The 27,768-nt window shown below is 48.3% G+C and overlaps 1 protein-coding gene across 1 annotated transcript; it reads right to left on the bottom strand.

Annotated features, from left to right (window-relative positions):
* Positions 1-20,618: 20,618 nt before the first annotated feature.
* On the bottom strand, positions 20,619-26,525 carry PIM1 (Pim-1 proto-oncogene, serine/threonine kinase). Its single transcript, XM_030221642.1, has 6 exons — positions 26,221-26,525; positions 26,002-26,108; positions 25,787-25,837; positions 25,052-25,424; positions 22,512-22,688; positions 20,619-21,943 (listed from the first exon to the last, which is right to left on the bottom strand). The coding sequence occupies exons 1-6, from the start codon at positions 26,303-26,305 to the stop codon at positions 21,786-21,788; spliced, it is 951 nt and encodes a 316-aa protein (XP_030077502.1). The 5' UTR covers positions 26,306-26,525; the 3' UTR covers positions 20,619-21,785.
* Positions 26,526-27,768: the final 1,243 nt, after the last annotated feature.

Genomic DNA, 27,768 nt, shown 5'->3' with positions numbered 1-27,768 from the left:
TGTGCTGGATTTAATGTTTGTCCTTTTCTCCACCCCCACTGGGCAGAATACAGTATGGGCAACGGAGAAGGGAACACTCCCAACATGGAACAGAATGTAGCACTGAGGGACCATATGTGGGACTGAAATGGAATTAAGCAGGGCGTTAGGATGGGAGCTGCCTTCTGAATCTTAGCCAGTACTGGGAAGTTGCGTTTAGGCATGAGTTCAATGGATGGGACGTTGACATTAGTAATAACACCCTGCACTGAGAGAAAGTGTGAGGATTTTTTTCCACCGTCTCAGCTTGTGCTTTTTCTTGAAAGAGACTTCTGCAAAACCTGCGTTTTACTGTACAAGCTTTCTTAGTCTTGCATCGTTCCATCTCTGTTTAGCGCCACTGCGGCTACAGGATTGATCTTGTATTAACCCCGTCACATAGCAACTTTAGTATTATTGTAGCTCTGTATAGTTGCAAATCTTGTCCTCTTCCTGCACTGCTTGCGTATTTTGGAGCATTGTAAGAAATGAGGTTGCTGGGATGAAGTTACAAGACGCTGATTAAAGAGCTTTACTGCCTGAGACTGTGAAAAGAGCTTTCCACCTGTAGTCCTGGAACAGACTTCCTGAGATTATGTTTTCTGCCTGACCACTCAGACACATTCAAATCCTTTCTAAAAGCCCACCTTTTAGACATTATTTTTACGGAGAACACGACTCTTAAATCCTGGCTTGTCTCACAGCCTTGTTGATTTTAGAAACATAGAAAATGGCGGCAGATAAAGACCATATGGCCTATCCAGTCTGCCGATCCATACCAACTACTAGGCCCTTGAATCTCTTCCTTTCCTACTACTACTACTATTTAGCATTTCTATAGCGCTTATCCCATGGTTTCTTGTATTCAGATTAGAGAGCTGCATGGGATCGGGATTATTAGCGGGAATCCCATGGGGATCCCATCCAGGCCCACGGGACTCCTGCAGGGATGTATGCAGGCCTTACTACTACTACTACTACTTAACATTTCTAGAGCGCTACTAGGGTTACGCAGCGCTGTACAAATTAACAAAGAAGGACGGTCCCTGCTCAAAGGAGCTTATAATCTAAAGGACGAAATGTCAAGTTGGGGTAGTCAAGGTTTCCTGAGTAGAGGTGTAGTGGTTAGGTGCCAAAGGCGACATTGAAGAGGTGGGCTTTGAGCAATGATTTGAAGATGGGTAGGGAGGGGGCCTGGCATATGGGCTCAGGGAGTTTGTTCCAAGCATGGGGTGAAGCGAGGCAGAAAGGGCGAAGCCTGGAGTTGGCGATGGTGGAGAAGGGTACTGAAAGGAGGGATTTGTCTTGAGAGCAGAGGTTACGGGTAGGGATGTAAGGGGAGATGAGGGTAGAGAGGTAAGGAGGGGCTGCAGATCGAGTGCATTTGTAGGTTAGTAGGAGAAGCTTGAACTGCATGCGGTATCTGATCGGAAGCCAGTGAAGTGACTTGAGGAGAGGGGTGATATGAGTATATCGGTCAAGGCGGAAGATAAGACATGCAGCAGAGTTCTGAACGGACTGAAGGGGGGATAGATGGCTAAGTGGGAGGCCGGTGAGGAGTAGGTTGCAGTAGTCAAGGCGAGAGGTAATGAGAGTGTGGATGAGAGTTCGGGTGGTGTGCTCAGAGAGGAAGGGGCGAATTTTGCTAATGTTATAGAGGAAGAAGCGACAGGTCTTGGCTATCTGCTGGATATGCGCAGAGAAGGAGAGGGAGGAGTCAAAGGTTGCGACACTGAGGTTGCGGGCAGATGAGACGGGGACGATGAGGGTGTTATCAACTGAGATAGAGAGTGAAGGGAGAGGAGAAGTGGGCTTGGGTGGGAAGACAATAAGTTCGGTCTTGGCCATGTTCAGTTTCAGGTGGCGGTTGGACATCCAGGCAGCAATGTCGGATAAGCAGGCCGATACTTTGGCCTGGGTTTCCGCAGTGATGTCTGGTGTGGAGAGATAAAGCTGGGTGTCATCAGCATAAAGATGATAGTGGAAACCATGAGATGAGATCAGGGAGCCCAGGGAAGAGGTGTAGATTGAAAAAAAGAAGGGAGAGCGGGATAGGGGTAGAGGACGAACCATGAGAGTGTACTCTGAAGGTACGATGGGAGAGATAAGAGGAGAACCAGGAGAGGACAGAGCCCTGGAACCCAAAAGAGGACAGTGTGTCAAGAAGTAGGTTGTGATTGACAGTGTCAAAAGCGGCAGATAGGTCGAGGAGGATGAGGATGGAGTAGTGACCTTTGGATTTGGCGAGGAACAGGTCATTGCAGACTTTAGATAGTGCCGTTTCTGTCGAGTGTAGGGGGCGAAAGCCGGATTGAAGCGGATCGAGGATGGCATGAGAGGAGAGAAAATCAAGGCAGCGGCTGTGAACGGCGTGTTCAAGTATCTTGGAGAGGAAGGGTAGGAGGGAAATGGGGCGGTAGTTGGAGGGACAGGTAGGGTCAAGTGATGGTTTTTTGCCTTGCGAGGATCCCGCAGGGATGGACGCAGGTCCTGCTGTATTCCCGTGAAACTAGTACTGGGCCAGCCTACCTATCCTTTCCTTGTGTTTCTAAACTAGCACAGCAATTATAATAGCACTAAAAAAAATAATGGATATGGTTGATAGCATTGAAATTCCCATAAGCATTGAGAGGGGAAGTTATCAACATGGGTTACTGTTAAATTGGGTTATTTTACCACAAGTTGGGTTATTTTTGTACAAGGGATGGGCGGGGACGGATTAGATTCCAGTGGGGACGGGTGGGAATAGGTGAAATTTCTGTCCCTGTGCAACCGTCTAATTCAGGTACAGTGAGTCCTCGTCTCCACCACCTCCACTGGGAAGCTGTTCTACATATCCTCTATGCATCTATGATACGGAGGTAGAGTTTTAAATCTATCTATCATATTGCCCTTTTCCCACCTTTTTTCTAAAATGCACGTATTGACATTTTTAAGTCTGTCTTCATATGCTTAATGATGACCATTTGTCATGTTTACTGTAACTGTGGAGCGTACAATTTCTTACTGCATAACTCTGCCTTCGTCTAGTAGCAATACATACATGATATAAAGCAGCAGTAGATGGGGACAGAGCTTCAGGGCTTTACAAAAATACTCTGTGAGAATGTGGTGGTGTACGTACTATTTACACATATTGTGGTTGGGGCCTGGGGAGAAACATTTGAGCAACCTTTCTAAGTATTGCACTTCAAAGTATTTGTTCCCTGATTAGCTGCTGTGTGTGGGGGGGAGGGGGGAAGGGGCAGGATGTAATACCGCTAGAGATGTTAGAAGTGGCCTTCCTTTAGCCACTGTGGTGGGGTTTCCGATAATTGTATGTGGGTCCCCAGCACATACGGGAAGAAGGGGGAGGGGAGGGTGTGCAGGGTGAAATGAGTTCATTTCAGCTGCCATGGTGGGTTACAATATTGAAAAGGTTTTCCAGGTGTTCCAAGTTTAATAGGGGCCCATCTATAAAGGGATGTCTGAGCGGCTTACAATGGAAAGGGGGGGGGGGAGGGGAACAAAGAAGTAGAAAGGGAACGACAGCAATGCAAAGGGGATGAAATACAATATATAAGAAAGGAAAGCAAAGAGGGAGACACAAAAGGGGGAGGGGTAGCGTGATTTCCAGGGCACTGCCACTCCCATAGAGGGTGGATAGTACAGAGTTGTGGTTAGTAGGATCTCTAGACTGAAGATTATATGTTAAAAGAAACGAATCGTCACCGATTACGCATTTAGAAACTAGAGTATAGAAAGTAGATACAGAAAGCCTTTATAAAATAAGAATAACAATTTGAGTTAATATTTTATTCTTTGGGGCCCTTTTACTAAGCCACGTAAGCGCCTACGCACACCCAACGTGCACCAAAATGGAGTTACCGCCTGGCTACTGCATGGCTCTTGTGCTAATTTAATTTTTCGCACGTGTCCGAAAAATGATGTTTATTTTCGGACGTACATATCGGATGCGCGCCAAGTGGCATTTGACTCGCATAGGTCATTACCGCCCAGTTACCGCGTGAGACTTTACCACTAGGACAATGGCTGGTGGTAAAGTCTCGGACCCAACATGGACGCGTGGCAAATTTCATTTTGCCGCATGTCCATTATCGGCAAAAAATTAAAAAAGGCATTTTTTGTAGGTGACTTGAAAAATAATTCTGCACGCCCAAAACATGCGTCTGCACTACCGCAGGCCATTTTTCAGCACACCTTAGTAAAAGGACCCCCAGTCCAAAATGTAGTTATTACTTATAACTCACCTCACCAAGGTGATCAATTCAGGGAACAACAAATCACATAAAAATCATAATAAAATCCATACAACAGAAAATACAAAAATATTTATAAGTCTGCTAAAATACATAAATAAAATGAACAAGTTGAAAAGTGCATGAGTTAGTATTGCATAAAGGCAAAGTGACTGACTGTGTGTGTGTGTGTATATATATATGTGAAACGTCACTGATAATGGCTGTAAGTGTGGGGGATATGTGGTGTGTATGAGTGTGGGAAGTAGTGTTGGGGAGTGGGGCTTCTGTGTGAATGCAAGCGTGAAGTGAGAATGTGAGTGTGTGTGTGAGTGAATGGGGAGGAGATGTGGGTTGTGTCTGAATTTGTGAGGGGGTGGGGCATGCCATAAGAACATAAGAGTAGCCTTACTGGGTCAGACCAATGATCCATCTAGCCCAGTATCTTGTTTTCTAAACAGTGGCCAAGCCAGGTCACAAGTACCTGGCAGAAACCCAAATCGTGGCAACACTCCATACTACAAATCCCAGGGCAAGCAGTTGCTTCCTATGTCTGTCTCAATAGCAGACAATGAACTTTTCCTCCAGGAATTTGTCCAAATCTTTTTAAAATCCAAATACACTAACTGCTGTTACCACATCCTCTGGCAAAGAGTTCCAGGGCATAACTATTTGTTGAGTGAAAAAAATATTTCCTCCTGTTTGTTTTAAAAGTATTTCCATGTAACTGCCTCAAGTGTCCCCTAGTCTTTGTTCTTTTGGAACAAGTGAAAAATCGATTTACTTCTGCTTATTCTGTACCACTCAGGTTTTTGTAGACCTCAATCTTATCTCCCCTCATACGAGAGGAGTTCCATCCCCTTTATCATTTTGGCCGCTGTTCTTTGAAACTTTTCTAATTCCGCTATATCTTTTTTGAGATATGGTGACCAGCATAGGCGCCCCGTATAAGAGGCTTGGAGCCCAGCTCTGACCTTCCCTGCGGCCCTGCCGAGACTCCTGACGAAATCTTCTGCTGCCGCTGCTTCTATTGAGCAGCGGCAGCCAGGAACAACATCTACGCAGCTGATCCGCTGCCGCCGCTTCTCTCGGAGCCAGCATAAGAAGAAAAACAAGCACGGGGCCGCAGCAGCATTCAGACATGCGCTGTCGGCTCTGCCGGTCTCTGCCCCATGACGTCAATTTCCCGTTCCGGGGGCAGAGGACCGGCAGAACCGACAGCGCATGTCTGAACGCTGCTGCGGCCCCGCGCTTCTTTTTCTTCTGTCAGCTAAAGAGGCCCGGGCCGGAGGGAGAGAAGAGAACGTGGCCACTGGCTGGAAATGGTAGGAGGGGAGAGAAGGGGAGAGCCAGGGGACATGGCCAGCGCAGTGGAGAGCCAGAGAGCAATAGGGAGAGAAAGAGGGGACATGGAAAAAAGCAGGGCAGAGCCAGGGACATGGAAAAAAGCAGGGGAGAGCCAGAAAGAGATGGGGAGAGAAAGAGGGGCCATGGAAAAGAGCAGGGGAGAGCCAGGGACATGGAAAAAAGCAAGGGAGAGCCAGAAAGAGATGGGGAGAGAAAGAGGGGCCATGGAAAAGAGCAGGGGAGAGCCAGGGACATGGAAAAAAGCAAGGGAGAGCCAGAAAGAGATGGGGAGAGAAAGAGGGGCCATGGAAAAGAGCAGGGGAGAGCCAGGGACATGGAAAAAAGCAGGGGAGAGCCAGAAAGAGATGGGGAGAGAAAGAGGGGCCATGGAAAAGAGTAGGGGAGAGAGCCAGAGACATGGAAAAAAAGCAGGGGAGAGCCAGAAAGAGATGGGGAGAGAAAGAGGGGCCATGGAAAAGAGTAGGGGAGAGAGCCAGGGACATGGAAAAAAAGCAGGGGAGAGCCAGAAAGAGATGGGGAGAGAAAGAGGGGTCAGTACCAGGCAGCAGTCAAAAGCAGGTCCAGGAACAGGCAGTGGTCAATACCAGGCAGCGGTCAGAAGCAGGTCCAGGAACAGGCAAAGGTCAGAACCAGGTATCCGTCAGAAGTAGATCCAAAGCACTGCTACTAGTCAGTGAACCGAGTAGAAGCCGAAGCACTGATAGACTGAGGGCAGAGCCTTAAATAGGAAGGAATCAGGCAGCGGCTCTACCAGGCACAGCTGAAAACAAGATGGCAGCCCCCATCAGGAACACCCTGCGACCAAATAAGGGCTTCCTTCCTGCAGCTGCCACCTCCAAGATGGCTGCCTTGGCCTAACAGCCCTCTCCAAGATGGCCGCCAAACCCTGGAATAAACCTGAATCCAAGATGGCCACCAGTGCCCAGCTCAGAACAGCCAGGAAACGTGACAGTATCCTCCCCTAAAGGCCTCCCTCTCTACTCCGGGCCTGGTTTAGAAGGATAGCGGGCATGGAAATCACGGAGCAGCTTGGGAACGTGAATCTGACTAGCAGGTTCCCAGGAATTATCCTCAGGTCCGTAGTTTTTCCATGCCAAGAGATAGTAGAGACGTCCCTTCCTCACCTTGGAATCCAGGATGTCTTGAACTTCGAACTCTGGCTCTGAGGACACGTCCAGTACAGGGCCCACCTTGGGCCGAGGATGCCACCTAGACGAGACAAAAGGTTTGAGTAAAGAAACATGAAATGCATTGTGTATCTTGAAACGAGATGGCAGCCGGAGTCTATAGGTAACTGCCCCCAGACGCTCCGCAACGGCAAAAGGCCCAATGAATCTGGGTGCGAATTTGAAGGATGGCAGTCGGAGCTTGAGATTCTGAGTATTGAGCCAAACCCGTTGACCTGGCGCCAGCTGAGGAGCGGATCGCCTCTTGCGATCGGCGAACCTCCGATAAGTCTCCGCGGCCCGATGAAGGTGGAATTGTACGTCCTTCCATACTGTGCGGAGATCGGTCAAGGTTCTGTAGAGCTGAGGTGGAGCAGAGACAGACGCTGCCCCTGGTGCTGGTGGCATAGGAAGGGGCAACCGTGGATGCCATCCATATGCTGCGAAGAACGGAGAGGTGTGCGCTGCTGAATGGAGACTATTGTTATACGCAAACTCTGCCCAGGGTAATATGGAAACCCAATTGTCCTGTCGCGCATTAACATGCATCCGGAGGTATAGCTTCAGTGTTTGATTTGTACGTTCTACCATTCCATTGGTCTCTGGATGGTAGGCTGAGGAGAAATGGGTCATGATACCGAAGCTGGAACACAGGGCCCTCCAGAATCGAGATGTAAATTGAGGACCTCGGTCGCTGATGATGCGGATAGGCAGCCCATGCAGGCGAAAGATATGGAGAATGAACTGCTGGGCAAGAGCTGCTGCTGATGGAAGTCCCTTCAGGGGAACGAAGTGGGCATGCAAGAAAAACGGTCGATCACCACCCAGATGACGGTACACCCCTGGGAAGGTGGTAACTCTGTAATAAAATCCATTGACAGTTCCTGCCAGGGAGCTTGAGGCACTGGCAATGGTTGAAGCAACCCCCAGGGCTTCCCCATAGGTCTCTGTTGCTGAATCAGTTGACCACCGCACCGCCTACAGAGCGTCTGTGCTCAGGTTCAGACAATCCAGACCACCCGGTCCAACTCTTCTGCTCCTCCAGAGCTGGTGGGCCCGCCCGCCGGGTTCCGCCTTCCAGACCTGCCACGTTTTGATGGTAGTCCCGCCGTCTGTCGCGGATTCATTAACCAATGCCGGATGTTGTTTGACCTGCAGCCACGAGCCTTCCCTTCAGATCAAGCCAAAGTTACGTACATGATGACTCTTTTGTCTGGACCAGCCTTAGCCTGGGCTACCCCCCTGTGGGAACAGAGGGATCCAGTTTTGTTTAATTTCAGTGAGTTTTTACGCCAATTCCGAATGGTATTTGATGTGCCCGGAAGATCTTCCTCTGTAGCCTGAGAGCTGCTGCGCGTGCAACAGAGTACAGACTCCGTGGGAGTGTACGCCATCCGATTCCGGACCCTTGCAGCCGAGCTGGGCTGGAACCAGGAGGCGCTGACCGCCATATTTTGGCAAGGATTGAATAGCCGCATCAAGGATGAACTAGCCGGATGAGAAGTACCCACGTCCCTAGATGCCGTAATCTCCTTGTGCACTAGGGTAGACGTCCGGTTCCAAGAGCGAGCTCGGGAGCGGGCAGAACAGCGCCCTGGACTCAGACACTCCTCCACCCCGCAGGACTGTCGAACTCCGAGACCAGCTCCGGAAGTTCCAGCAGAGAGATCGGAGGAACCCATGGTATTGGGCCAGTCTCGGCTGACCGAAAAGGAACGAATGTTTCGGCGTAGAAACCGACTCTGTTTCTACTGTGGAGAGTCCGGCCATATGGTAGGCCAATGTCCCAACAAGTCGGGAAACGACCAGGCCCAGGACCACTGAGGCAGGTTGCCCTGGGTCATGTATCTTCTAAGCCAGAACCAGAGTCCCCGCCAGCGGAGAAGCTGGTGGTGGTTCCCCTGACCCTGCAATTTCAGGACGCGGTAGTATCCACGTCTGCCTTGATTGATTCTGGGGCAGGGGGCAACTTCATCGCTGCGGACCTCCTGCCTGGGTTGGGGAGTTCCTGTATGACCTGTGTATCACCGTTGCAGGTGACTTCAGTCCAAGGCATGGCATTGCCCTATGCCATTACCCAAGTCACAAAACCCCTACAGATGAGAATAGGGGCGAGTCACACGGAGACTGTTCAGCTCTATGTTCTGCCCAAAGCCATTCATCCGGTGATCCTGGGTAAGCCAGGAACAGAGGCAACACCCCAAACACAGGGTAAGCCAGGAACAGAGGCTTCACCCCAAACACAGAGTAAGCCAGGAACAGAGGCAACACCCCAAACACAGAGTAAGCCAGGAACAGAGGCTTCACTCCAAACACAGAGTAAGCCAGGAACAGAGGCTTCACCCCAAACACAGAGTAAGCCAGGAACAGAGGCAACACCCCAAACACAGAGTAAGTCAGGAACAGAGGCAGGGAAGACTCCTTAGGAAAGACAACAGACACAGACAGAAGCTGGGCTGGAACCCAGAGAGAGGCTAAGCAGTAGTGCAGCAGACACCTACTAACCTGACCTGGCCTAAGAGCATACTTCATGCAAAGGCCCTGACTGCAAGCCCAGCACTTCCTTATGAAGGCTCTCACTGATGAGTCACCACCAGCAGGACAGAAGCAGGAAGTTCCTTGCCTCCAAACAGAGGCTTGACACACAGAGAAAGAGAGCCCACAGGAAGGACAAGCAGGAGCCATCTTGGATACTGGCATAGAGGAGGCGGCAGCCATCTTGGAAGAGGCATAGCCCACACAGGTGAGGTCCAGTAAGGCAATCAGCACACAGAGCCAGAGAGAAACTAAGACAGAGACAGACACAGAGACAAGCAGAAGCCAGCACAGCCACTGACTCCCAGAAACAGGGTAAGTATGAGGGTGGTCACGGCCACAGACGTGACAGTACCCCCTCCTCAAGACCCCCCCCCCTCGGTCTCCCCGAGGAGTTCAGATGTCCATGGGTAACTGTGGTGAAACCTCCTGATGGGTCTCAAAACCCAGACATGGATCACTGGACTGGAAGCAACAAAGAAGTCCAGCACTGGCAGGCAGGAACGGTGCTTGTAAACAGGAGGCTCCTTCGGCTCACTGCTGGACCAACTCAGGAACTTGGATGCAGCAAGAGGAACAAAGTTCAAGAGGAACCCTTCTCTGAGGGAACCCAGACGGAAGTCAGGAAGCAAACCGGGACTGGGACCCGGACTAGAGTCAAGAAGCAGACCGGGACTGGGACCCGGGCTGGCGTCAGGAGCTTGACTGGAACTGGAACTTGGAACGGACCCAGCATCTTGGCTAGAACTGAAACTTGGAACAGACTCAGCCTCTTGGCTGGAACTGGAACTCGGAGCAGGTGCAGCATCTTGGCTGGAACTGGAACTTGGAACGGACTCAGCATCTTGGCTGGCACTGGAACTTGGAAAGGACTCAGCATCTTGGCTGGAACTAGAACTCGGAGCAGGCTCAGCATCTTGGCTGGAACTGGAACTTGGAACGGACTCAGCATCTTGGCTGGAACTGGAACTTGGAACGGACTCAGCATCTTGGCTGGAACTGGAACTCGGAGCAGGCTCAGCATCTTGGCTGGAACTGGAACTTGGAAGAGATTCAGCTGCAGGGCTGGACGCACCCCTCTGGCCGGACTGGGATGTCTCTCTAGCGTTAGCTTCAGGAGTTGTCCGCCGAGCAGGGTCCAAGAGGAAACGGCCATGGTATCCCCACAGCATGCTAGCAGGGTGCAATGCAAAAAATGGGTTTCTCCAGACCCCAAGCCGTTGAACATGCCTTCTCTCAGCTATAGCTTCGAGGGGATTCTCCCGGGCAGGATCAGAACAAAGTCTATTAAGGCCCTCCTGGAACATCATCTCCTCATCAAGGACAGTATCTGAAGCAAAACTTATGGGCTGGACGCCCACACTGGAATCCGGAACAGCCCCTGGATTGAGACCCAGACTGGAATCAGGACTTGAGCCGGGGCTGGGACCCGGACTGGCATCAAAGTCTAAAGTGGAACTGGACCTCTGAACAGGAGCTAAACCGGGACTGGGACCTGGACTGGAATCAGAGTCTTGCCTGGCAGCGCCCCTCAACCTGGACTCAGGAGCTTGGCTGGGAGCGCCCCGCGAACTGGACTTTAACTGAGGCTGGGTCTGAAGCACCCCTCGAACTGGCCTTAGGAGCTTGATTGGAGGTGCCCTCTGGACTGGAAGCAGTGGCTCCACCTGAACCACCCTTCGGACTGGTACCGGTGGCTTGGTTAGAAGCCCCCCTCGAACTGGACTCAGTGGCTTGACTGGACGGGTCACTTGTACTAGAACTGGAGGCTCGACCTGGAGTGCCACTTGCATAGGCCTTGGAGACTCCGTCAGAAGCACCCCTCGGACTGGACTCAGAGGTTTCAAAGGACGTGCCATTTGAACAAGGACTGGAGACGTACTGCGACGTCAGACTCCGAACTGGATTCAGACGCTTTCAACTCCAGCATGTTAGCCACGGCGGAGGAAGAACTTGCAAGTTGTCACCTCGGGTTGGCTGGCAGGGGTTGGGGTCCCCCGCCAGCTGAAGAAATATTTTTAAAGGCGCAGGAGGAAGCGGACGCAAAAGTAAGAAATGGCAGCGGGGGAGGGCTGGCGGCGGGAGGGGGGCCCAGGCCCCTGTGGCCCCACGCAGATATGCCCCTGGGTCCGATGTCTCACTCAGCCTGACCTCAGAGACATGGTCAGGACCATCCCTCGGGCTTAGCTGGAGGCTTCTCTCGAACGGGCTTCAAAAGCTCCGCTTGAAACTCTCCTCGGACTGGACTCAGCGCTGATGGACTGGAATCCTGAACAGGAGCTAACCAACCATGGTACCGCCGGCTGCTCGGCTGAGGCGGCTGAAGAGACCAGAGCGGAGGAAGTCCCCGGCGTCTTCTTTCGGCCTCAGCTTCCGGAGTATCCCGCAGAGCTGGCTCTTCCAGAAGTCTGAGACGGTACTCACAGAGCGAGATAGCAGGATTCATATCAGAAACTGGGCTATGGCGGACCAGACGCCACCAGAGACGCTTTCTTTCAGCTGCTGCTTCAGGAGTATCCTTCAAGGCTGGATCAGACAGAAGTTCGTCTCTGTACTCCCGAAGCGTCATAAAAGGATCAAAAAAAACCACTGGACTAGCATAAGAGTCAAGGTCAACATCAGAAACTACTACTACTACTATTTAGCATTTCTATAGCGCTACAAGGCGTACGCAGCGCTGCACAAACAAAGAAGAAAGACAGTCCCTGCTCAAAGAGCTTACAATCTAATAGACAAAAAATAAATAAAGTAAGCAAATCAAATCAATTAATGTGAACGGGAAGGAAGAGAGGAGGGTAGGTGGAGGCGAGTGGTTACAAGTGGTTACGAGTCAAAAGCAATGTTAAAGAAGTGGGCTTTCAGTCTAGATTTAAAGGTGGCCAAGGATGGGGCAAGACGTAGGGGCTCAGGAAGTTTATTCCAGGCGTAGGGTGCAGCGAGACAGAAGGCGCGAAGTCTGGAGTTGGCAGTAGTGGAGAAGGGAACAGATAAGAAGGATTTATCCATGGAGCGGAGTGCACGGGAAGGGGTGTAGGGAAGGACGAGTGTGGAGAGATACTGGGGAGCAGCAGAGTGAGTACATTTATAGGTTAGTAGAAGAAGTTTGAACAGGATGCGAAAACGGATAGGGAGCCAGTGAAGGGTCTTGAGGAGAGGGGTAGTATGAGTAAAGCGACCCTGGCGGAAGACGAGACGGGCAGCAGAGTTTTGAACCGACTGGAGAGGGGAGAGGTGACTAAGTGGGAGGCCAGCAAGAAGCAGATTGCAGTAGTCTAAACGAGAGGTGACAAGGGTGTGGATGAGGGTTTTGGTAGAGTGCTCGGAAAGAAAGGGGCGGATTTTACGGATGTTGTAAAGAAAGAAATGACAGGTCTTGGCAATCTGCTGGATATGAGCAGAGAAGGAGAGAGAAGAGTCAAAGATGACCCCAAGGTTTCGAGCTGAGGAGACAGGGAGAATGAGAGAGCCGGATTGTCCATAGGAAACAAACTCATGGGCAGGCAGCCCACCGGGAGCGCTGATCTTGCCGGGTCAGTCAAAATCAGAAACTACACCCGGATTGTCCATAGGGAACGAAGTTATGGGCAGGAACCCCACCTGGACTGATGATCTTGCCGGACTCATGGCCTTTACATCCTGTCGCGTACTCGAGGCCCTTGGTATGCTGTCAGGTCCTCGGGGCCGCACTGGGAATCGTGAGCCCTTGGGCCCCTGCCGAGGAGCGGCAGAGGCAGGCAACACCATCTTGGAACCGGACATACGGAAGAACAGGACTGGAACTCGGGATCGGAAGTAGGCAACTGGAACCGGCAGGACAGGGTCCGCTTCACCTGCGCTTGGCCACCGTTCCACTAGAGTTGAGCTCTAGCGTGCAGGTGGCCGGCAGGACTTGTAGGACAGGCCGGAGCTGGAGAACCAGAGGACCCACCCGGGTCTAGGAAACAAGAGGGAGACTAGACTAGGAACTAAACTCAGACAGGGAGCTGCTGCACCGCCACTAGCAAGAACCAGAAGGCAGACCAAGGAGACAAGACATAGGAACAAAGACTAGGGCACCATGCCAGCAAGCCAGACTGGGGATCAGGGAATACCCAGCGGGTAAACCCACTAGCTAGGAAGCAGCAGGAAACAGGGCCCACGCACTGGCAATAAACACTAGCTCTAGACAGAGAGACAGGATACAGGATATACACACAGGAAATACAAGCAGGGTAAGCAGACAGACTAGGCAAGGCAGGATTCAGGATATACACTCAGGATATACAAGCAGGGTTCAAGATAGGCAACAGAGCGAACAGAGTAAACCAGGAAGAACAGGCCAAAGGTCTTGGGCCGGCAGCAGAGCAAACAGAGTACACCAGGGATATCAAGCCAAGGGTCTGAAGCCACAGCCGCTCCACACACCTAGTGGGAACTCACAAAGGCTGAGGCTTCACGTGCAGACAGAGAACAAACACGGACAGAGGCTTCACCCCAAACACAGGGTAAGCCAGGAACAGAGGCAACACCCCAAACACAGGGTAAGCCAGGAACAGAGGCAACACCCCAAACACAGAGTAAGCCAGGAACAGAGGCAGGGAAGACCCCTCAGGAAAGACAACAGACACAGACAGAAGCTGGGCTGGAACCCAGAGAGAGGCTAAGCAGTAGTGCAGCAGACACCTACTAACCTGACCTGGCCTAAGAGCATACTTCATGCAAAGGCCCTGACTGCAAGCCCAGCACTTCCTTATGAAGGCTCTCACTGATGAGTCACCACCAGCAGGACAGAAGCAGGAAGTTCCTTGCCTCCAAACAGAGGCTTGACACACAGAGAAAGAGAGCCCACAGGAAGGACAAGCAGGAGCCATCTTGGATACTGGCATAGAGGAGGCGGCAGCCATCTTGGAAGAGGCGTAGCCCACACAGGTGAGGTCCAGTAAGGCAATCAGCACACAGAGCCAGAGAGAAACTAAGACAGACACAAGCAGAAGCCAGCACAGCCACTGATTCCCAGAGACAGGGTAAGTATGAGGGTGGTCACGGCCACAGACGTGACACTTGCCTCCTATCCCATGACTCTTTAATTTTCTCAGGAGTCTCTCATGAGGAATTTTATCAAAAGCTTTCTGAAAAGCTAGATACACTACATCAACCGGCTTACCTTTATCCACATGTTTATTCATGCCTTCAAAGAAATGAAGCAAATTGGTGAGGCAAGACTTCCCTTGCCTGAATCCATGCTGACTCTGTCCTTTTAAACTATATTTATATACGTAATTTTATTCTTTATAATAGTTTCCACTATTTTGCCCGGCACCGACGCCAGGCTTACCGGTCTATAATTTCCCGGATCACCCCTAGGACCCTTTTTAAAAATCGGCGTCACATTGGCCACCCTCCAATCTTCAGGTACTACGGACGAATTTAATGACAAGTTACATATTACTAACAGCAGATCAGCAATTTCATGCTTGAGTTCTTTGAGTACAGTAAGAATAAATCAAACATGAGCAATAGACCCCTTCACCAAGTATCAATCACTAATTGCAAGTTTTAAAGTAACGTTTTGGTGTATGCCCTTACAAACCTGTTGAGGTTATTGTGGGATTGACTCTTTGTAGTAGATTTTGATATTGTCTCTCCCGTTGGATTTCTTTTTTTGCATTGAAAGTTCGCATAGGGCATCCAATCCTCTTGCACCGGCCCTGCCTTTACAGACACTAAGTTTAGCCCAATATGTTTCTTGCTTAGTTCCCCCAGTGGGAGAGTTAGAAAATAAGGTGACTAATTTAACGAAAAGTGCACATGAGGTCAGAGACATGGTTAACATATAGATAGGTCAGAGAGTTCAGTATGGGCTGTACCCACAGCTGAGCTGATTTTAGTGAGTCTGGCGGCAAAGCGGCTCACTAACATGCTCCATACATCATTTTTTACTCTCTTTATGTGTCTCCCCGTTTTTTGTGAAAATACAATTTTTATCAAATTTTAATCAAAATACTAACGTTAGTGTGTGTCCAAACAAAAATCAATAAAACCTGTTGGTATAATTTGAGGAAACCTTATGATTTAATCATGGAGTACCTTTGAGATTTCTAGCACCAGCGTCCCTGACGAAGATTTTTTGAAACGGAAATTTCTGTAGGACGTGAATGTGAAAAACTTTCAAGATTCAGATAAGCTTGCTTCCTTTTGCCTTTTTTCCAGTGCATATTTTGCAATAAATGTGTGGTCTTAGTGACTTCAGTTACTTAGTTTATAAGGTTTCCTCAAGTTATACCAACAGGTTTTATTGATTTTTGTTTGGACACACACTAACGTTAGTATTTTGATTGAAATTTGATTAAAATTGTATTTTCACAAAAACAGGGGAGACATGTAAAGAGAGTAAAAAACTGATGTATGGAGCGTGTTAGTGAGCCGCTTTGCGGCCAGACTCACTAAAATCAGCTCGGCTGTGGGTACAGCCCATACTGAACTCTCTTTATAGTAGACTATCAGGCTCATTTTCAAAAGAGAAGGACGCCCATCTTTCGACACAAATTGGAAGATGGGCGTCCTTCTCACAGGGTCGCCCAAATCGGCATAATCGAAAGCCAATTTTGGGCGTTCCCAACTGCTTTCCGTCATGGGGACGACCAAAGTTCACGGGGGCGTGTCGGAGGCGTAGCGAAAGCGGGACTTGGGAGTGCCTAACACATGGGCGTCCTCGACCCATAATGGAAAAAAAGGGGTGTCCCTGACGAGCACTTGGACGACTTTACCTGGTCCTGGTTTTCTTACGACCAAGCCACAAAAAGGTGTCCAAACTGACCAGATGACCACCCGAGAGAATTGGGGATCACCTCCCCTTACTCCCCCAGTGGTCACTAACCCCCTCCCACGCTGAAAAAACATATTTAAAAATATTTTGTGCCAGCCTCAAATGTCATACTTAGGTCCATCACAGCAGTATGCAGGTACCTGGAGCAGTTTTAGTGGGTGCAGTGCACTTCAGCCAGGCGGACCCAGGCCCATCCCCCCCACTACCTGTTACACTTATGGTGGTAAATGTGAGCCCTCCAAAACCCACCACAAACCCACTGTACCCACATCTAGGTGCCCCCCTTCACCTGTAAGGGCTATGGTAGTGGTGTACAGTTGTGGGTAGTGGGTTTTGGGGGGCTCAGCACACAAGGTAAGGGAGCTATGTACCTGGGAGCAATTTATGAAGTCCACTGCAGTGCCCCCTAGGGTGCCCGGTTGGTGTCCTGGCATGTCAGGGGGACCAGTGCACAATGAATGCTGGCTCCTCCCACGACCAAAGGGCTTGCATTTGGTCATTTCTGAGATGGGCGTCCTTGGTTTCCAATATCGCCAAAAATCAGAAACGACCAATTCTAGGGATGACCATCTCTAAGGACGACCTACATTTCAAGATTTGGGCATCCCCGACCGTATTATCAAAACGAAAGATGGACGCCTATCTTGTTTCGATAATACGGGTTTCCCCGCCCCTTCGCCGGGACGTTTTACGAGGACGTCCTCAGCAAAACTTGGGTGTCCTTTTTGATTATGCCCCTCTACTACTACTACTACTACTACTTGACATTTCTAAAGCGCTGCTAGGGTTACGCAGCACTGTACAATTTAACATAGAAAAACAATCCCTGCTCAAAGAGCTTACAATCTAAAGGACAAATGAACAGTCAGTCCAATAGGGGCCGTCAAATTGGGCAGTCTGGATTTCCTGAAAGATAAGAGTTAGGTGCCGAAAGCAGCACTGAAGAGGTGGGCTTTCAGCAAAGACTTGAATATGGGTAGGGAGGGGGCTTGGCGTAAGGGCTCAGGAAGGTTATTCCAAGCATAGGGTGAGGCGAGGCAGAATGAGCGGAGCCTGGAGTTGGCGGTGGTGGAGAAGGGCACTGAGAGGAGGGATTTGTCTTGTGAGCGGAGGTTTCGGGCAGGAACTTTCAGCATTGTATTCCCTCAAATAACTTTCAGGCCCTTAGTTCACCCTCCCCAACCAAGACTTTGATAATTCAGCTCAACAGTTAAGATCACCCCCAACAGCGCAATCCTATAAAAATATATAATCTAAATATTCAACCTTGTTTTGGTTCTGCGCCTGTTAGGATCTATTGATTTGCTCTGGTTGCAACCGCTGTTTGTTGTCCTCTACCCCCGCCCCTCCCCCCCCCGCAGCTGCTTCCATAGGTGACAGCCTAGTCTTGCCTTATGGTTGAGCTGGCCCTATATGAAGGTACTATAAATAAAAATATAAGCCACCTGGTAATTAAGATGGTCCTTGTACATTCTATATATGGCGACTAAAGTTGTGTGCAAATTTGGCAGTGCAGCCAAATTGCATACACAAACTAATTGTTTAACAAGCCAATCGGCGCTGATAATTGGCCAACAAGCAATTATCAGCACTAATTGGCATTATTTAGAATTTCTGTAAATTGGTGCATGTAAATTCTAACGTGTGGATCTCGAAAGGGGCATGGCCATGGGAGGGGCATGGGCGGATCGTGGTTTTCTCGAAATTATGTGCACTGTTATTGAATACTACTACTACTACTAATAGCATTTGTATAGCGCTACCAGACGCACACAGCGCTGAACACTTGACATAGACAGTCCCTGCTCAAAGAGCTTACAATCTAGGTAGAACAGATAGACAAGACATAGAACAGGCAAGGGAATTAATGGGTAAAGAGAAGGAGGGCAAATGAGTAGTGGTTAGGAGCCAAAGGCACTCTCTCAAACATACACACTCCGAGGAAAACCTTGCTAGCGATCGTTTCATTTGTGTCAGAAACGGGCCTTTTTTACTAGTGTATATATATATATATATATATATATATATATACGTCTGAGAAACGGGCCTTTTTTTACTAGTATATATATATATATATATATATATATATACACGTCTGATGCGTGCTAAGTTTGGCACAGGCAATTGCACCAGGTTTTAGTTGGCATAATGGTCATGCTTAAATTTAGTTGTGGGGCTGGACGCTACGTGTGTTATATAAACCACACCTAATGTTAGGATCGGTTAATAGAATAGCGCCCAGTTGTTGTTTTTTCTGCACCATATATAGAATCTAGTCCAAAGAACCTTAAAAATCAAACTAAGAGTTTAAATTTTTTCCCAGCAGTGAACCAGCATCAATGCAGGGCCTTCAAAATAGGACTAACGTCAGCTGTTGGACTACAGTTAACCAATGCCAGGACAACAGCATTTTTTAATCTTCTGGAGTCACTGTATAGTTTTAGCCTATGAATGTTCTAACATGAACTTGTAGACTGTAGCATAAGACCAGTCAGTAATGCAAGTGGTTCTGAGCACATGCTTGCCCCCCCCCCCCCCCCCCCCCAGTGCAAAAGCATGCAACTGTAGTGTTTTAACTCCTTTTGCCATTATATGAAAGGTTGGCCTCCTAATGATAGTACGTACTGCAAGACTACCACTAGGTGCCATTATTTCCATTTTGAAACCTGGAGCTGGATGGGGCAGGGGCGGAGGGAGACCACTCTCATACCCCACCCCACCATTGAGCCAGGAAGGATGACCTCTCCTTTAGTTCTAGAGGTGGGTAGGGGTCAGGAGGGTTGGGGTGAGGACAAGTTGTGGGGGGAGAGGGAATGTTTGGATATCCATGGCATTTAGATTTTGCTCACACCTTTTCAATAGTAGCTCAAGGCGAGTTACATTCAGGTACACTGGGTATTTCTCTGTCCCTAGAGGGCTCACAATCTAATTTTGTACCTGAGGCAATGGAGGGTTAAGTGACTTGCCCAAGATCACAAGGAGCACCAGTGGGATTTGAACCAGCCACCTCTAGATGTCAAGACAGGTGCTCTAACTAGGCCACTCCTCCACTGTTTATGCAAGGTGCTTCTTTAGAAATGAGCTGCGGCAGGGTGCACTTACATCCTGCCCAACTAAGCATTTTACACAAACATGTATGAGCAAATGAGGTGCAAGTCCTTGTCTAGAGGTGTCGAGACATACACCTGACCTCTGCTTCTGAGATGGGGAATATTCATGTGCGAATTTTACTGGTGCAAAGTGTTGCACATTGGGAAGAATAATCCGAATCATGGTTCCTGATGCTAGGGGTCCACCTTAGGAATCAGCACTCAAGAAAAAGATCTAGGTGTCATTGTAGACAATATGCTGAAACCTTCTGGCCAGTGTACGGTGGGGGCCAAAAAAACACACAGGACACTAGGAATTATAAGGAAAGGGATGCAAAATAAGACCAAGAATATTATAATGCCTCTGTATCGCTCCATGGTGAGACCTCACCTTGAGTATTGCACTCAATTCTGTTCGCCATATCTCAAAACAAATATAGCGGAATTAAAAACGTTTCAAAGAAGAGCAACCAAAATAATAGAGGGGATGGAACTCCTCCCGTATGAAAGGCTGAAAAGATTAGGGCTCTTCAGCTTGGAAAAGAGACAGCTGAGGTCTATAAAATGCTGAGTGGTGTAGAACAGGTAGAAGTGAATCGATTTTTCACTCTTTCAGAAAGTACAGTGAACAGGGGACACTCAATTAAATTGCACAGAAATGCTTTTAAAACAAATAGGAGAAATGATTTTTCACTCAATGAATAGTTAAGATCTGGAACTCGCTGCCAGATTTGGTAACAGCGGTTAGCATATCTGGGTTTAAAAAAAGGTTTGGACAAGTTCCTGGAAGAAAAGTCCATAGTCTGTTATTGAGATGGACATGGGGAAATGGGGAATGTTGCTATTTACGATTCTGCCAGGTTCTTGTGACCTGGATTGGCCACTGTCGGAAGCAGGAGGATACTGGGTTAGATGACCATTGGTCTGACCCAGTATGGCTATTCTTATGTTCTTACCATGCAATCCATACCCCCTTTCTATACATGAGTGAATACTAGGCTTTCTAAAATCACTATTCATACGTGTATATCACAAATAGGGCTTCTAAAATGAGGGTTATCATCTATAAACTGAACTCACTATAGTACTGGTGCTCGACATATGAATGTTAGAATAAGAAGCTCAGAGAGAGCTTCTATCCAGCCACTGGCCAAATTTTCAAGCAAGTTTTATGTATTTATTGGCAGGAGGGAAGATTTTCATCAATTTCCAGCTGTTTGGTTTAGGTATCGGTTTAAGTTTATCGCTTAGCTTAAAATTCCAGCCCTCAGGCAAAGCAAACTGAATACATGTCATATGAGGATCCTTAAGGTCTGAGAGAGTAAGAAAGTCGTCTTAAAAAGGTTATTAGGAAGCGTTGACATGATTTTCCTTCTCTATCATCAGACAAAAGGCAACATCAGTTAAACAAATTTTTATTTAAATATATACAGTATAAAAATAAGGCTTTTCCATTTACAATTCAACTGGAATAAAATGTTTGGGCTGAATGGCATTGAAAACAGCTCCAGAGAGTGACAAAATACAAACATATGTCCTACAATTATATACAGTTCCCCCTCTTCAAAGTGATCAATTCTTTCTAGACCACCACAGAAGACAAGTACTTACTACATGTACAAAGAACCTATCAAATGATGGCCTTGGTATTTACACATGATGAAAGTTTCAGCTGCTCAATCTTATATGTACTCACAGCAGTGAAACATGAAGTAGCGCTGGGCAATGCATGAAGTCTGCAAGTCATAGACAGTGCTGGACAGCTTCTGCAATGCCGTTCAGTGCAGGCTGATTTCCTAAATAAATAAATAAATAAGCTTCTCCACAGGTGGAAAATAAATTACAATCTTCTTTTCTCCCCTCCCCCACAATAAATAAAGAACTAAATTCAAACCATGGACGTTATTCACAACTTGAAATCTGCACAATCAACTTACTATACAATCTGAACATATTTACATATTTGATATTCCCTTTTATTCTTCTGTAGGAGTTGCATTGTTTGTAGATTTGCAATGGCACCTGAGCTGCAAAATGTGAAATGCATCAAAGCAAAGCAAAATTCTGGCTAGATCTTTTTCCCCTCCCCCTCCCCTAACAAGGAGTACAAATATCAAAGTTCTACACCTAACCTTCTTTTCTCTCTCTTTAACCCCCAACTCCCTTCATCTTGTCCCTACAAAACAATGTGCGGATACTCAGATCAGTCTTTTGTAACAAGCAGCAACAGCACAGGAAGGTTCAAGTATTTCTCAGCAGAGCCTACGTCACAGCAGAAAGGCACTCGAAGATGGTGGAAAGTGAAGATGCAATGATAAAAACCGCATAGGCACCCTTTTCATGTCCCTTGTCCACCCTACCCAAGACACTGGGCCCAGTACTGAATAAAGTCTAGTCAATCTTCTCCAGAAGAAATCAAAATTCTGCAGCTTGCTATAGCTGGCTGTGCATAATGGTACATGCTAGCCCATCCTCCTCTGCAGAGCTCCCAGACACAGTGGTATATTCAGGCTCTCTATGACGTCCATAGGAGGGCTATGGCTTGATGGCAAGGTATCAAGGGGCCCTAATTGCCAGATTCCAGAGACAGACTGTGAAGGTGGATCTCTGTCATCTGCTGCGGAAGAATGATCTCCTCCATCCAGGAGTGGTTCAGAATATCTTCAAAGGATGGTCTGTCTGAGGGTCGCTGGGCAAGACACCATTTAATGAGGTCTTGACACTCTGAAAGGGGGAGGGAGGAATAACAGTGTTAAACTAACACATCAAAACAAATTACTACAGAAAATCAACATCTCGGTTGCTCTTGTACATTAACGTAAAAATTAATGCACATTACGTTCTAAACTCTAAAGCATATTAAAATTATTTTTATTAAAATTAACTACATGAAACAACTGAAAACTGGGAAAATTATCCAAACAAACCAAAACGTTCTGCCTCAGCACATGCCTACTAGGTAGAGATCCCTTAATGTTTTTCTTCCTCTTAAGACCTGGCACAATTTACTTAAGCTTATTGGACCTGCTGGGCCTGTCCCAGGTCCCCAACCCACACATGAACTGCTGTAAATTCTTTTGGAAAATCATTGCTATTGGTATTTTGCACAGGAATCACTACCGCGGCTTTGTAAAAGGAGCCCTAAATAAGCTGAATATTGGTACAGGTTATTATAGAGCTTTTATGATAAAATGTTCTAATGCTCAATGGCCCAACATTGTAAAAAAACAAATCAAAATGAATTCTTACAGAATTTTTAAAAAAGGAACTACTATAGAAGAACAGTGCCTACCTGATGACACTCTCCGCCGGAACAGGACAGGGCCCTTAAGAATTTCATCATCATGTTCAAAAGGAATATCCCCACAGACCATGTCATAGAGCAATACGCCCAAGGACCAGACAGTGGCTGAACGGCCATGGTATCTGTGATAGCGTATCCACTCGGGAGGGCTATACACTCTAGTACCTAAAGGGAGAGAAAGATCCTGCTGGTTAGAAAGGTGGGGGAGGAATAAGGCAACAGAACCTGCAAATATAAACAATACTCCAATTCTATCACAGACCTAAGTGGTAACATCTGAGGTCAAAGCACCTCATAATAAAATGATAAGACAAAATCCAGGTGTTTTGGGAAGAAGTAACGGGCTCCTTAACCAAAGTGGTGGGCTTATTATTCCCCCATGATCCCAAGTGGTGTCTACTGGGATGGGGGAACAAGGGGGGAGGGGGGGGGGAGAAGTGGCAGTGTCGAATTAAAAGAATGGGTCTTGCTGCAGCAAAAACTGTAATAGCTTTGAACTGGAAACAAGCAAGGGGCCCTAAGGGGCAAGATTGGATAGAGAAACTTAAGGTGTTGGTAGCAATGGGGCAAATGTCAGATAAACGTAGAAGGCGATATCGTCCGGATGCTGAAGAATGGAAACTACTGGAAGGTATTCTGGGTGGAGGTTTTGGAGACCGGGCTGCAGGGGGGTGGGGGGGGGGGGGGGGGGGGGGGAGGAGGGGGAAGGGGGAGAAGGGAGACGAAAGGAAAAGGGTGAAAATGTGTGAGGTAGAAAATGTGGTTATTGTTTGATTATTGGAAAAAGTTTGAGTCATTAGACTCAGTTTGTTGTTATATTAATTATTCAATAAAAATTTATAAATTAAAAAAAAAAAATGAGAAGACAAAATAATGCTAAATGATATGACATGTGGTTTAAGCATTCATGTTTAAATTAATTAGGAGAGAGCCATTCAATCATCTTCAAAACCATGTCTTTAAAAAAGCGTGAGCAAATCTAAATAATAAATATCTAACCCGACAAGGCTTTCCCCAATACAAACCCAGCATATGTTTCCCTGTCAATCTCTCCTGACTCTACACACATGCCGCCCTCTCTTCTGTAATGTTTGGCCGCTTCTGCTCTGATCTGGCAGGAAGGGAGGTGGCTAGGGAGGTCAGAGCCTGCTTTGTAGCCATGTGACAGCTTGTTTACAAACTTTAGTTTGTAAAAAAAGAGCCAGTAGCCCACCAGAGGGCACCAGCAGCTCATTGCTAGGGGACACAGAGGGAGGGGTAGCCGTTACAATAAAAACACACACACACATACCATTGAAGAAAACAAAACACAGTTATACAACCACATCTAAAGCAAACTTAGAAAAACAAAAACAGTAGCCTAATCACTGCATCTAGGGACTGTTCTGACCCATAGGCGCTTCAGTAAACAGGGCAAGATTTTTTTTAAGAAAATGAAATCATCTCCCACTCGCGTGCCATAAAGGGAAAAAACCTTGCCTTCCGATTATCAGTTTCTCCACTGAGCATCATTAAAAAAAAAAAACCAAACAACCTTTTTTGAGTGGTTGCGTCTACAAAACCTCCTGACCTGTGGAAACTCCATCTCATTTCAAAGCCAAGGCCACAAAATTCCCCATTCCCACCCCCAAGGGTGATCTAAAACCTTAATTGATTCCCCAGTGAATAGTGGAAAGTGAAAACGAAGGAAGCTGCCTGTAACCAAACCACCCGCAGATACCATTTCACAACATTCATTCCGTGACGAACAAACTTTCCAGACAAGATGAATAATTGAAAAGAAATAGAGAAAAACCAGCCCCCCTTCCTTGCTTCAGATTAGAGACACTGGTTTATTAATTACATCCATTTCCTACTTGACCATATTAATAATGCAGGACTCTCAACCGGCAGGATCAGAGCACAAAGAACCAGCAGCAAATGAGAGAACAGAACTGGGGACGGACCCTCTAAACTAAACCAGCAAATGCCTCCATCTGAAGACCTTAAGTAATTTGGCCAGGTTAACTACTGTTCACTGTGTGACCTTGACCAGCCCCTTTAGATGGCCTGAGCTCATAGGAGCCAACTTTTCAAAATTATTGGGGGTACTAAGCCCAGTGGAAATAACCCTTCCCTGGACACATACAAGGAATTTTCTCAATACTGGGGGTGCTCAAGTCGGCTCCTACACCTCAGCTCTATTTAGGTAGCCCTCTAGGGACAGAGAACGTACATCCATATAATGTGTACAGCGCTGCGTATGTCTAGTAGCAGCTATAGAAATGATTAGTAGTAGTAGTAGTAGTAGGTAGGCTCTTAACACCTTTTGTTTTAGCTTCAGATCCTTATAGGGCCGTCCCCAAAAGGAAAAGGTTTTCGGGTATGCAATGGTTGATGTTCACGACAATCTACCACATATTCACATACTAAAGAGAGAGAGAGAATACAGTCATGGGCTTTTTGCCCTTTTGAAAGCCCCTCACTTTTTCTGTCCTCTGCTTCTAGGTAAACATTCTGGGTGGGTGGGGGGAAAGAGTGGGGCTCACCGTCAAACTCTGTGTAGACCGAGTCCTTGAGCAGGGCTCCCGATCCGAAGTCGATCAGCTTCAGCTCGGCAGTGCGCAGGTTGATCAGGATGTTCTCGTCCTTGATGTCGCGGTGGACCACCCCGCAGGCGTGGCAGTGCCGGACTGCTTCCAGGACCTGTCGGAAGAAACTGCGGGCCAGGTCCTCGGCCAGGGCCCCCCTCTCCGTGATGAAGTCGAAGAGGTCCTGCGCCGGCTCCGGCCGCTCCATCACCAGGACGAAACTGTCCGGCCGCTCGAACCAATCCAGCAAGCGGATGACGCCTCGGAAGCCGCTACCGGCACAAACCTTCTTCAGGAGCAAGATCTCCATGGGGACGCGGGTACCGCCAGGCTGCAAGAAGAAAAAAAAGCACAAGGGAGGGGGGTGATGAGTAGGAAAGAAGTCCTCAGGGTCACAACAACAACAACATCAGCAGCCTGCTCGTCTGACATTGCTGCTTGGATGTCTCAACGCCATGTAAAGCTCAACATGACCAAAACGGAACTTATCATTTTCCCCCCTAAACCCACCTCCCCTCTTCCCTTCTCACCCATTACTTTCTTGTCTGTCTGTATTATTTAGATTGTAAGCTCTTTTGAGCAGGGACTGTCTCTTTGTATCAGGTGTTCAGCGCCCCCGTAGCGCTATACAAATGCTAATAATAATAATCAGGTGCTGGAAGAAATGAGCAATGGATGCGGTTTGGAACTTACCAGCTCTCCCCAGTCCACGACCCGGTCCCGGGACACATGCTTGATGGCCACCTGCGTGCAAAGAATAAACAGGCTATTTAGGTCCCACTCCTAGCCGCGCAGCATGGCAGAAATCCACAGGGCAGGTATAGAACGCGCTATAAGCGGGAAGAGACGCGCAAGGCAGGAATCCGCGTTATACGCGAAGCCACCAAGATACGCGCGAAATCACTTACCGGCGCGTTGTCTGCCAAGCGGACGCCCGAGTACACGGAGCCGAAGCCGCCGCTGCCCAGCAAGGGACCGACTTGGTAGAGCTTCTCCAAGGGCTCCTTCTCTCTTCCTAGAGGGGGGGGGGGAGAGAGAGAAGATGAAACAGACTTTAGAGGGGGGGGGGGCTGGGGGGTAAGTGCCCCTACCTTCTCCTTTACAGCAACCCCCGGGCTCCGACTCACCTGTCGGGAGCTGCAGCTTGCCCGGTAGATCTCCACCGGGACTGGAGCACAGATGCGCTAGAGAGTTAATCTTAGACAGAAGCATCTCCTGGTGTGAAGCCGGTAAAAGGAAGGGGTTTCCCGCTTTTCGGCCTCTACGTCTTGCTTCCCTTTTTCTCCTGTGCTTTGCTGTTCTTTTATTTTTCCCGCTGTGGCGGTGCTGATGCTGCCGAGTCTCGAGCCTCTTTCCGCCCGGTGCTGCGCGCGCTCTCCTCTCCTCCCCTCAGACTACCCTCTTGTGTCTGGCGCGCCGGGAACCGCTCGCGCCGCCAGTAGTATACAGGGAGGAGGAAGCCGCGCGGAGGGAGGGGCGGGGCTAGGCGGGAATCGAGCAGGCGGAATAGGAACGCCTTCTCCCTTCGCCCCTCCCCCACACCTCCCCAACACAACAGTGGAGCACGAGTTGTTGTGCGCCGCGCCGGGCTTCAGACCAATCACAAGTCTGGCTGTGTGGGGTAGTAAGAAGCGGGCGCGTGTGCGCGCCGCCTCTCTGTTCTGTCCTCCGAATGGTGTTGAGAAATGGAGGTGGGGGTTGGTGTGGCGGGAAGGTGAGGAAGGAAAGAGAGGCGCCAACTGACCGGGATTCATTTGGGACTTGAGGGAGTGGGAGGCGTGGGATCTTGCAACTATGACGATAGGTGAGGGGAAATAGTGGGGGGGGGGGCAGTAGCGGTGTGGGACGTGAAGCGCCGCTGTGAGACATTTTTTTTTTTAAAGGTTATACTAATTATCAGTAGGCAACCCCTAAAAACACTCCTGATTTATCGAGCGGCCACTTCTACTACAGTCAGGGGCTAGAACTTAGAAGAAGAATTCTTTCAGAGTGGAGGCGGGGCTCCAAGGCAGCGCGGGAGAGGAGACGCATTGGAGAAAGCCCGCGAGGACGTTCCTTCCGAATCCGAACACTTAGGGGGGGGAGACGGGCGCAACTCGGAGCCCCTCCCAACCACACCCACCTCGGCGGATCTGGGCGGCGCGCGAAGGTGTGGGCGGGAGGGCAGCGTTTGAATTTTTAAACCGAAACAACAACAAACAATAAGAGAAAAACACGATTAAAATAATAGTGAAGGAAAAGCGCGCCAAAAGCCCTTGGGAAGGAGGAGGGAGGTGTGGTTTGTTATGTCAGATACAGTTTCTAGTTTACTATTATTATTATTATTTTTTAACCGTAAACGGTTATTGAATCTCGGGGAAGGAGACATTTCTGTGGAAGAGATAACTAAACGTGACTTATATTCTGATTCATGTTATTTTTCATTTTAAGGGAAGAATAAGTCAGAAGATGGGCAATAGAGACCAGATCTTTTTGCTTTCCGGTGTTTAGACTGGAAAAAAATATTACATTTGATTGTGTACTCATTTATAATAAACCGGCCTGCAGCACGTCAGATGACAGGAAAGTGAATTCACCACTGTGTATTTTTTTTTAATTAGTATTTTTTTTTACTAAAAAAAAAAAACTTTGGACGTTTTCCGTTCAGAACAACAGTTGATTGAAACCAAGCTTTT

This window comes from Microcaecilia unicolor, chromosome 12, assembly GCF_901765095.1.
Source record: "Microcaecilia unicolor chromosome 12, aMicUni1.1, whole genome shotgun sequence".
Classification (NCBI taxonomy): domain Eukaryota; kingdom Metazoa; phylum Chordata; class Amphibia; order Gymnophiona; family Siphonopidae; genus Microcaecilia; species Microcaecilia unicolor.
Note: the sequence above shows the minus strand (reverse complement) of the source record. Positions and strands in the feature narration are given on the sequence as shown.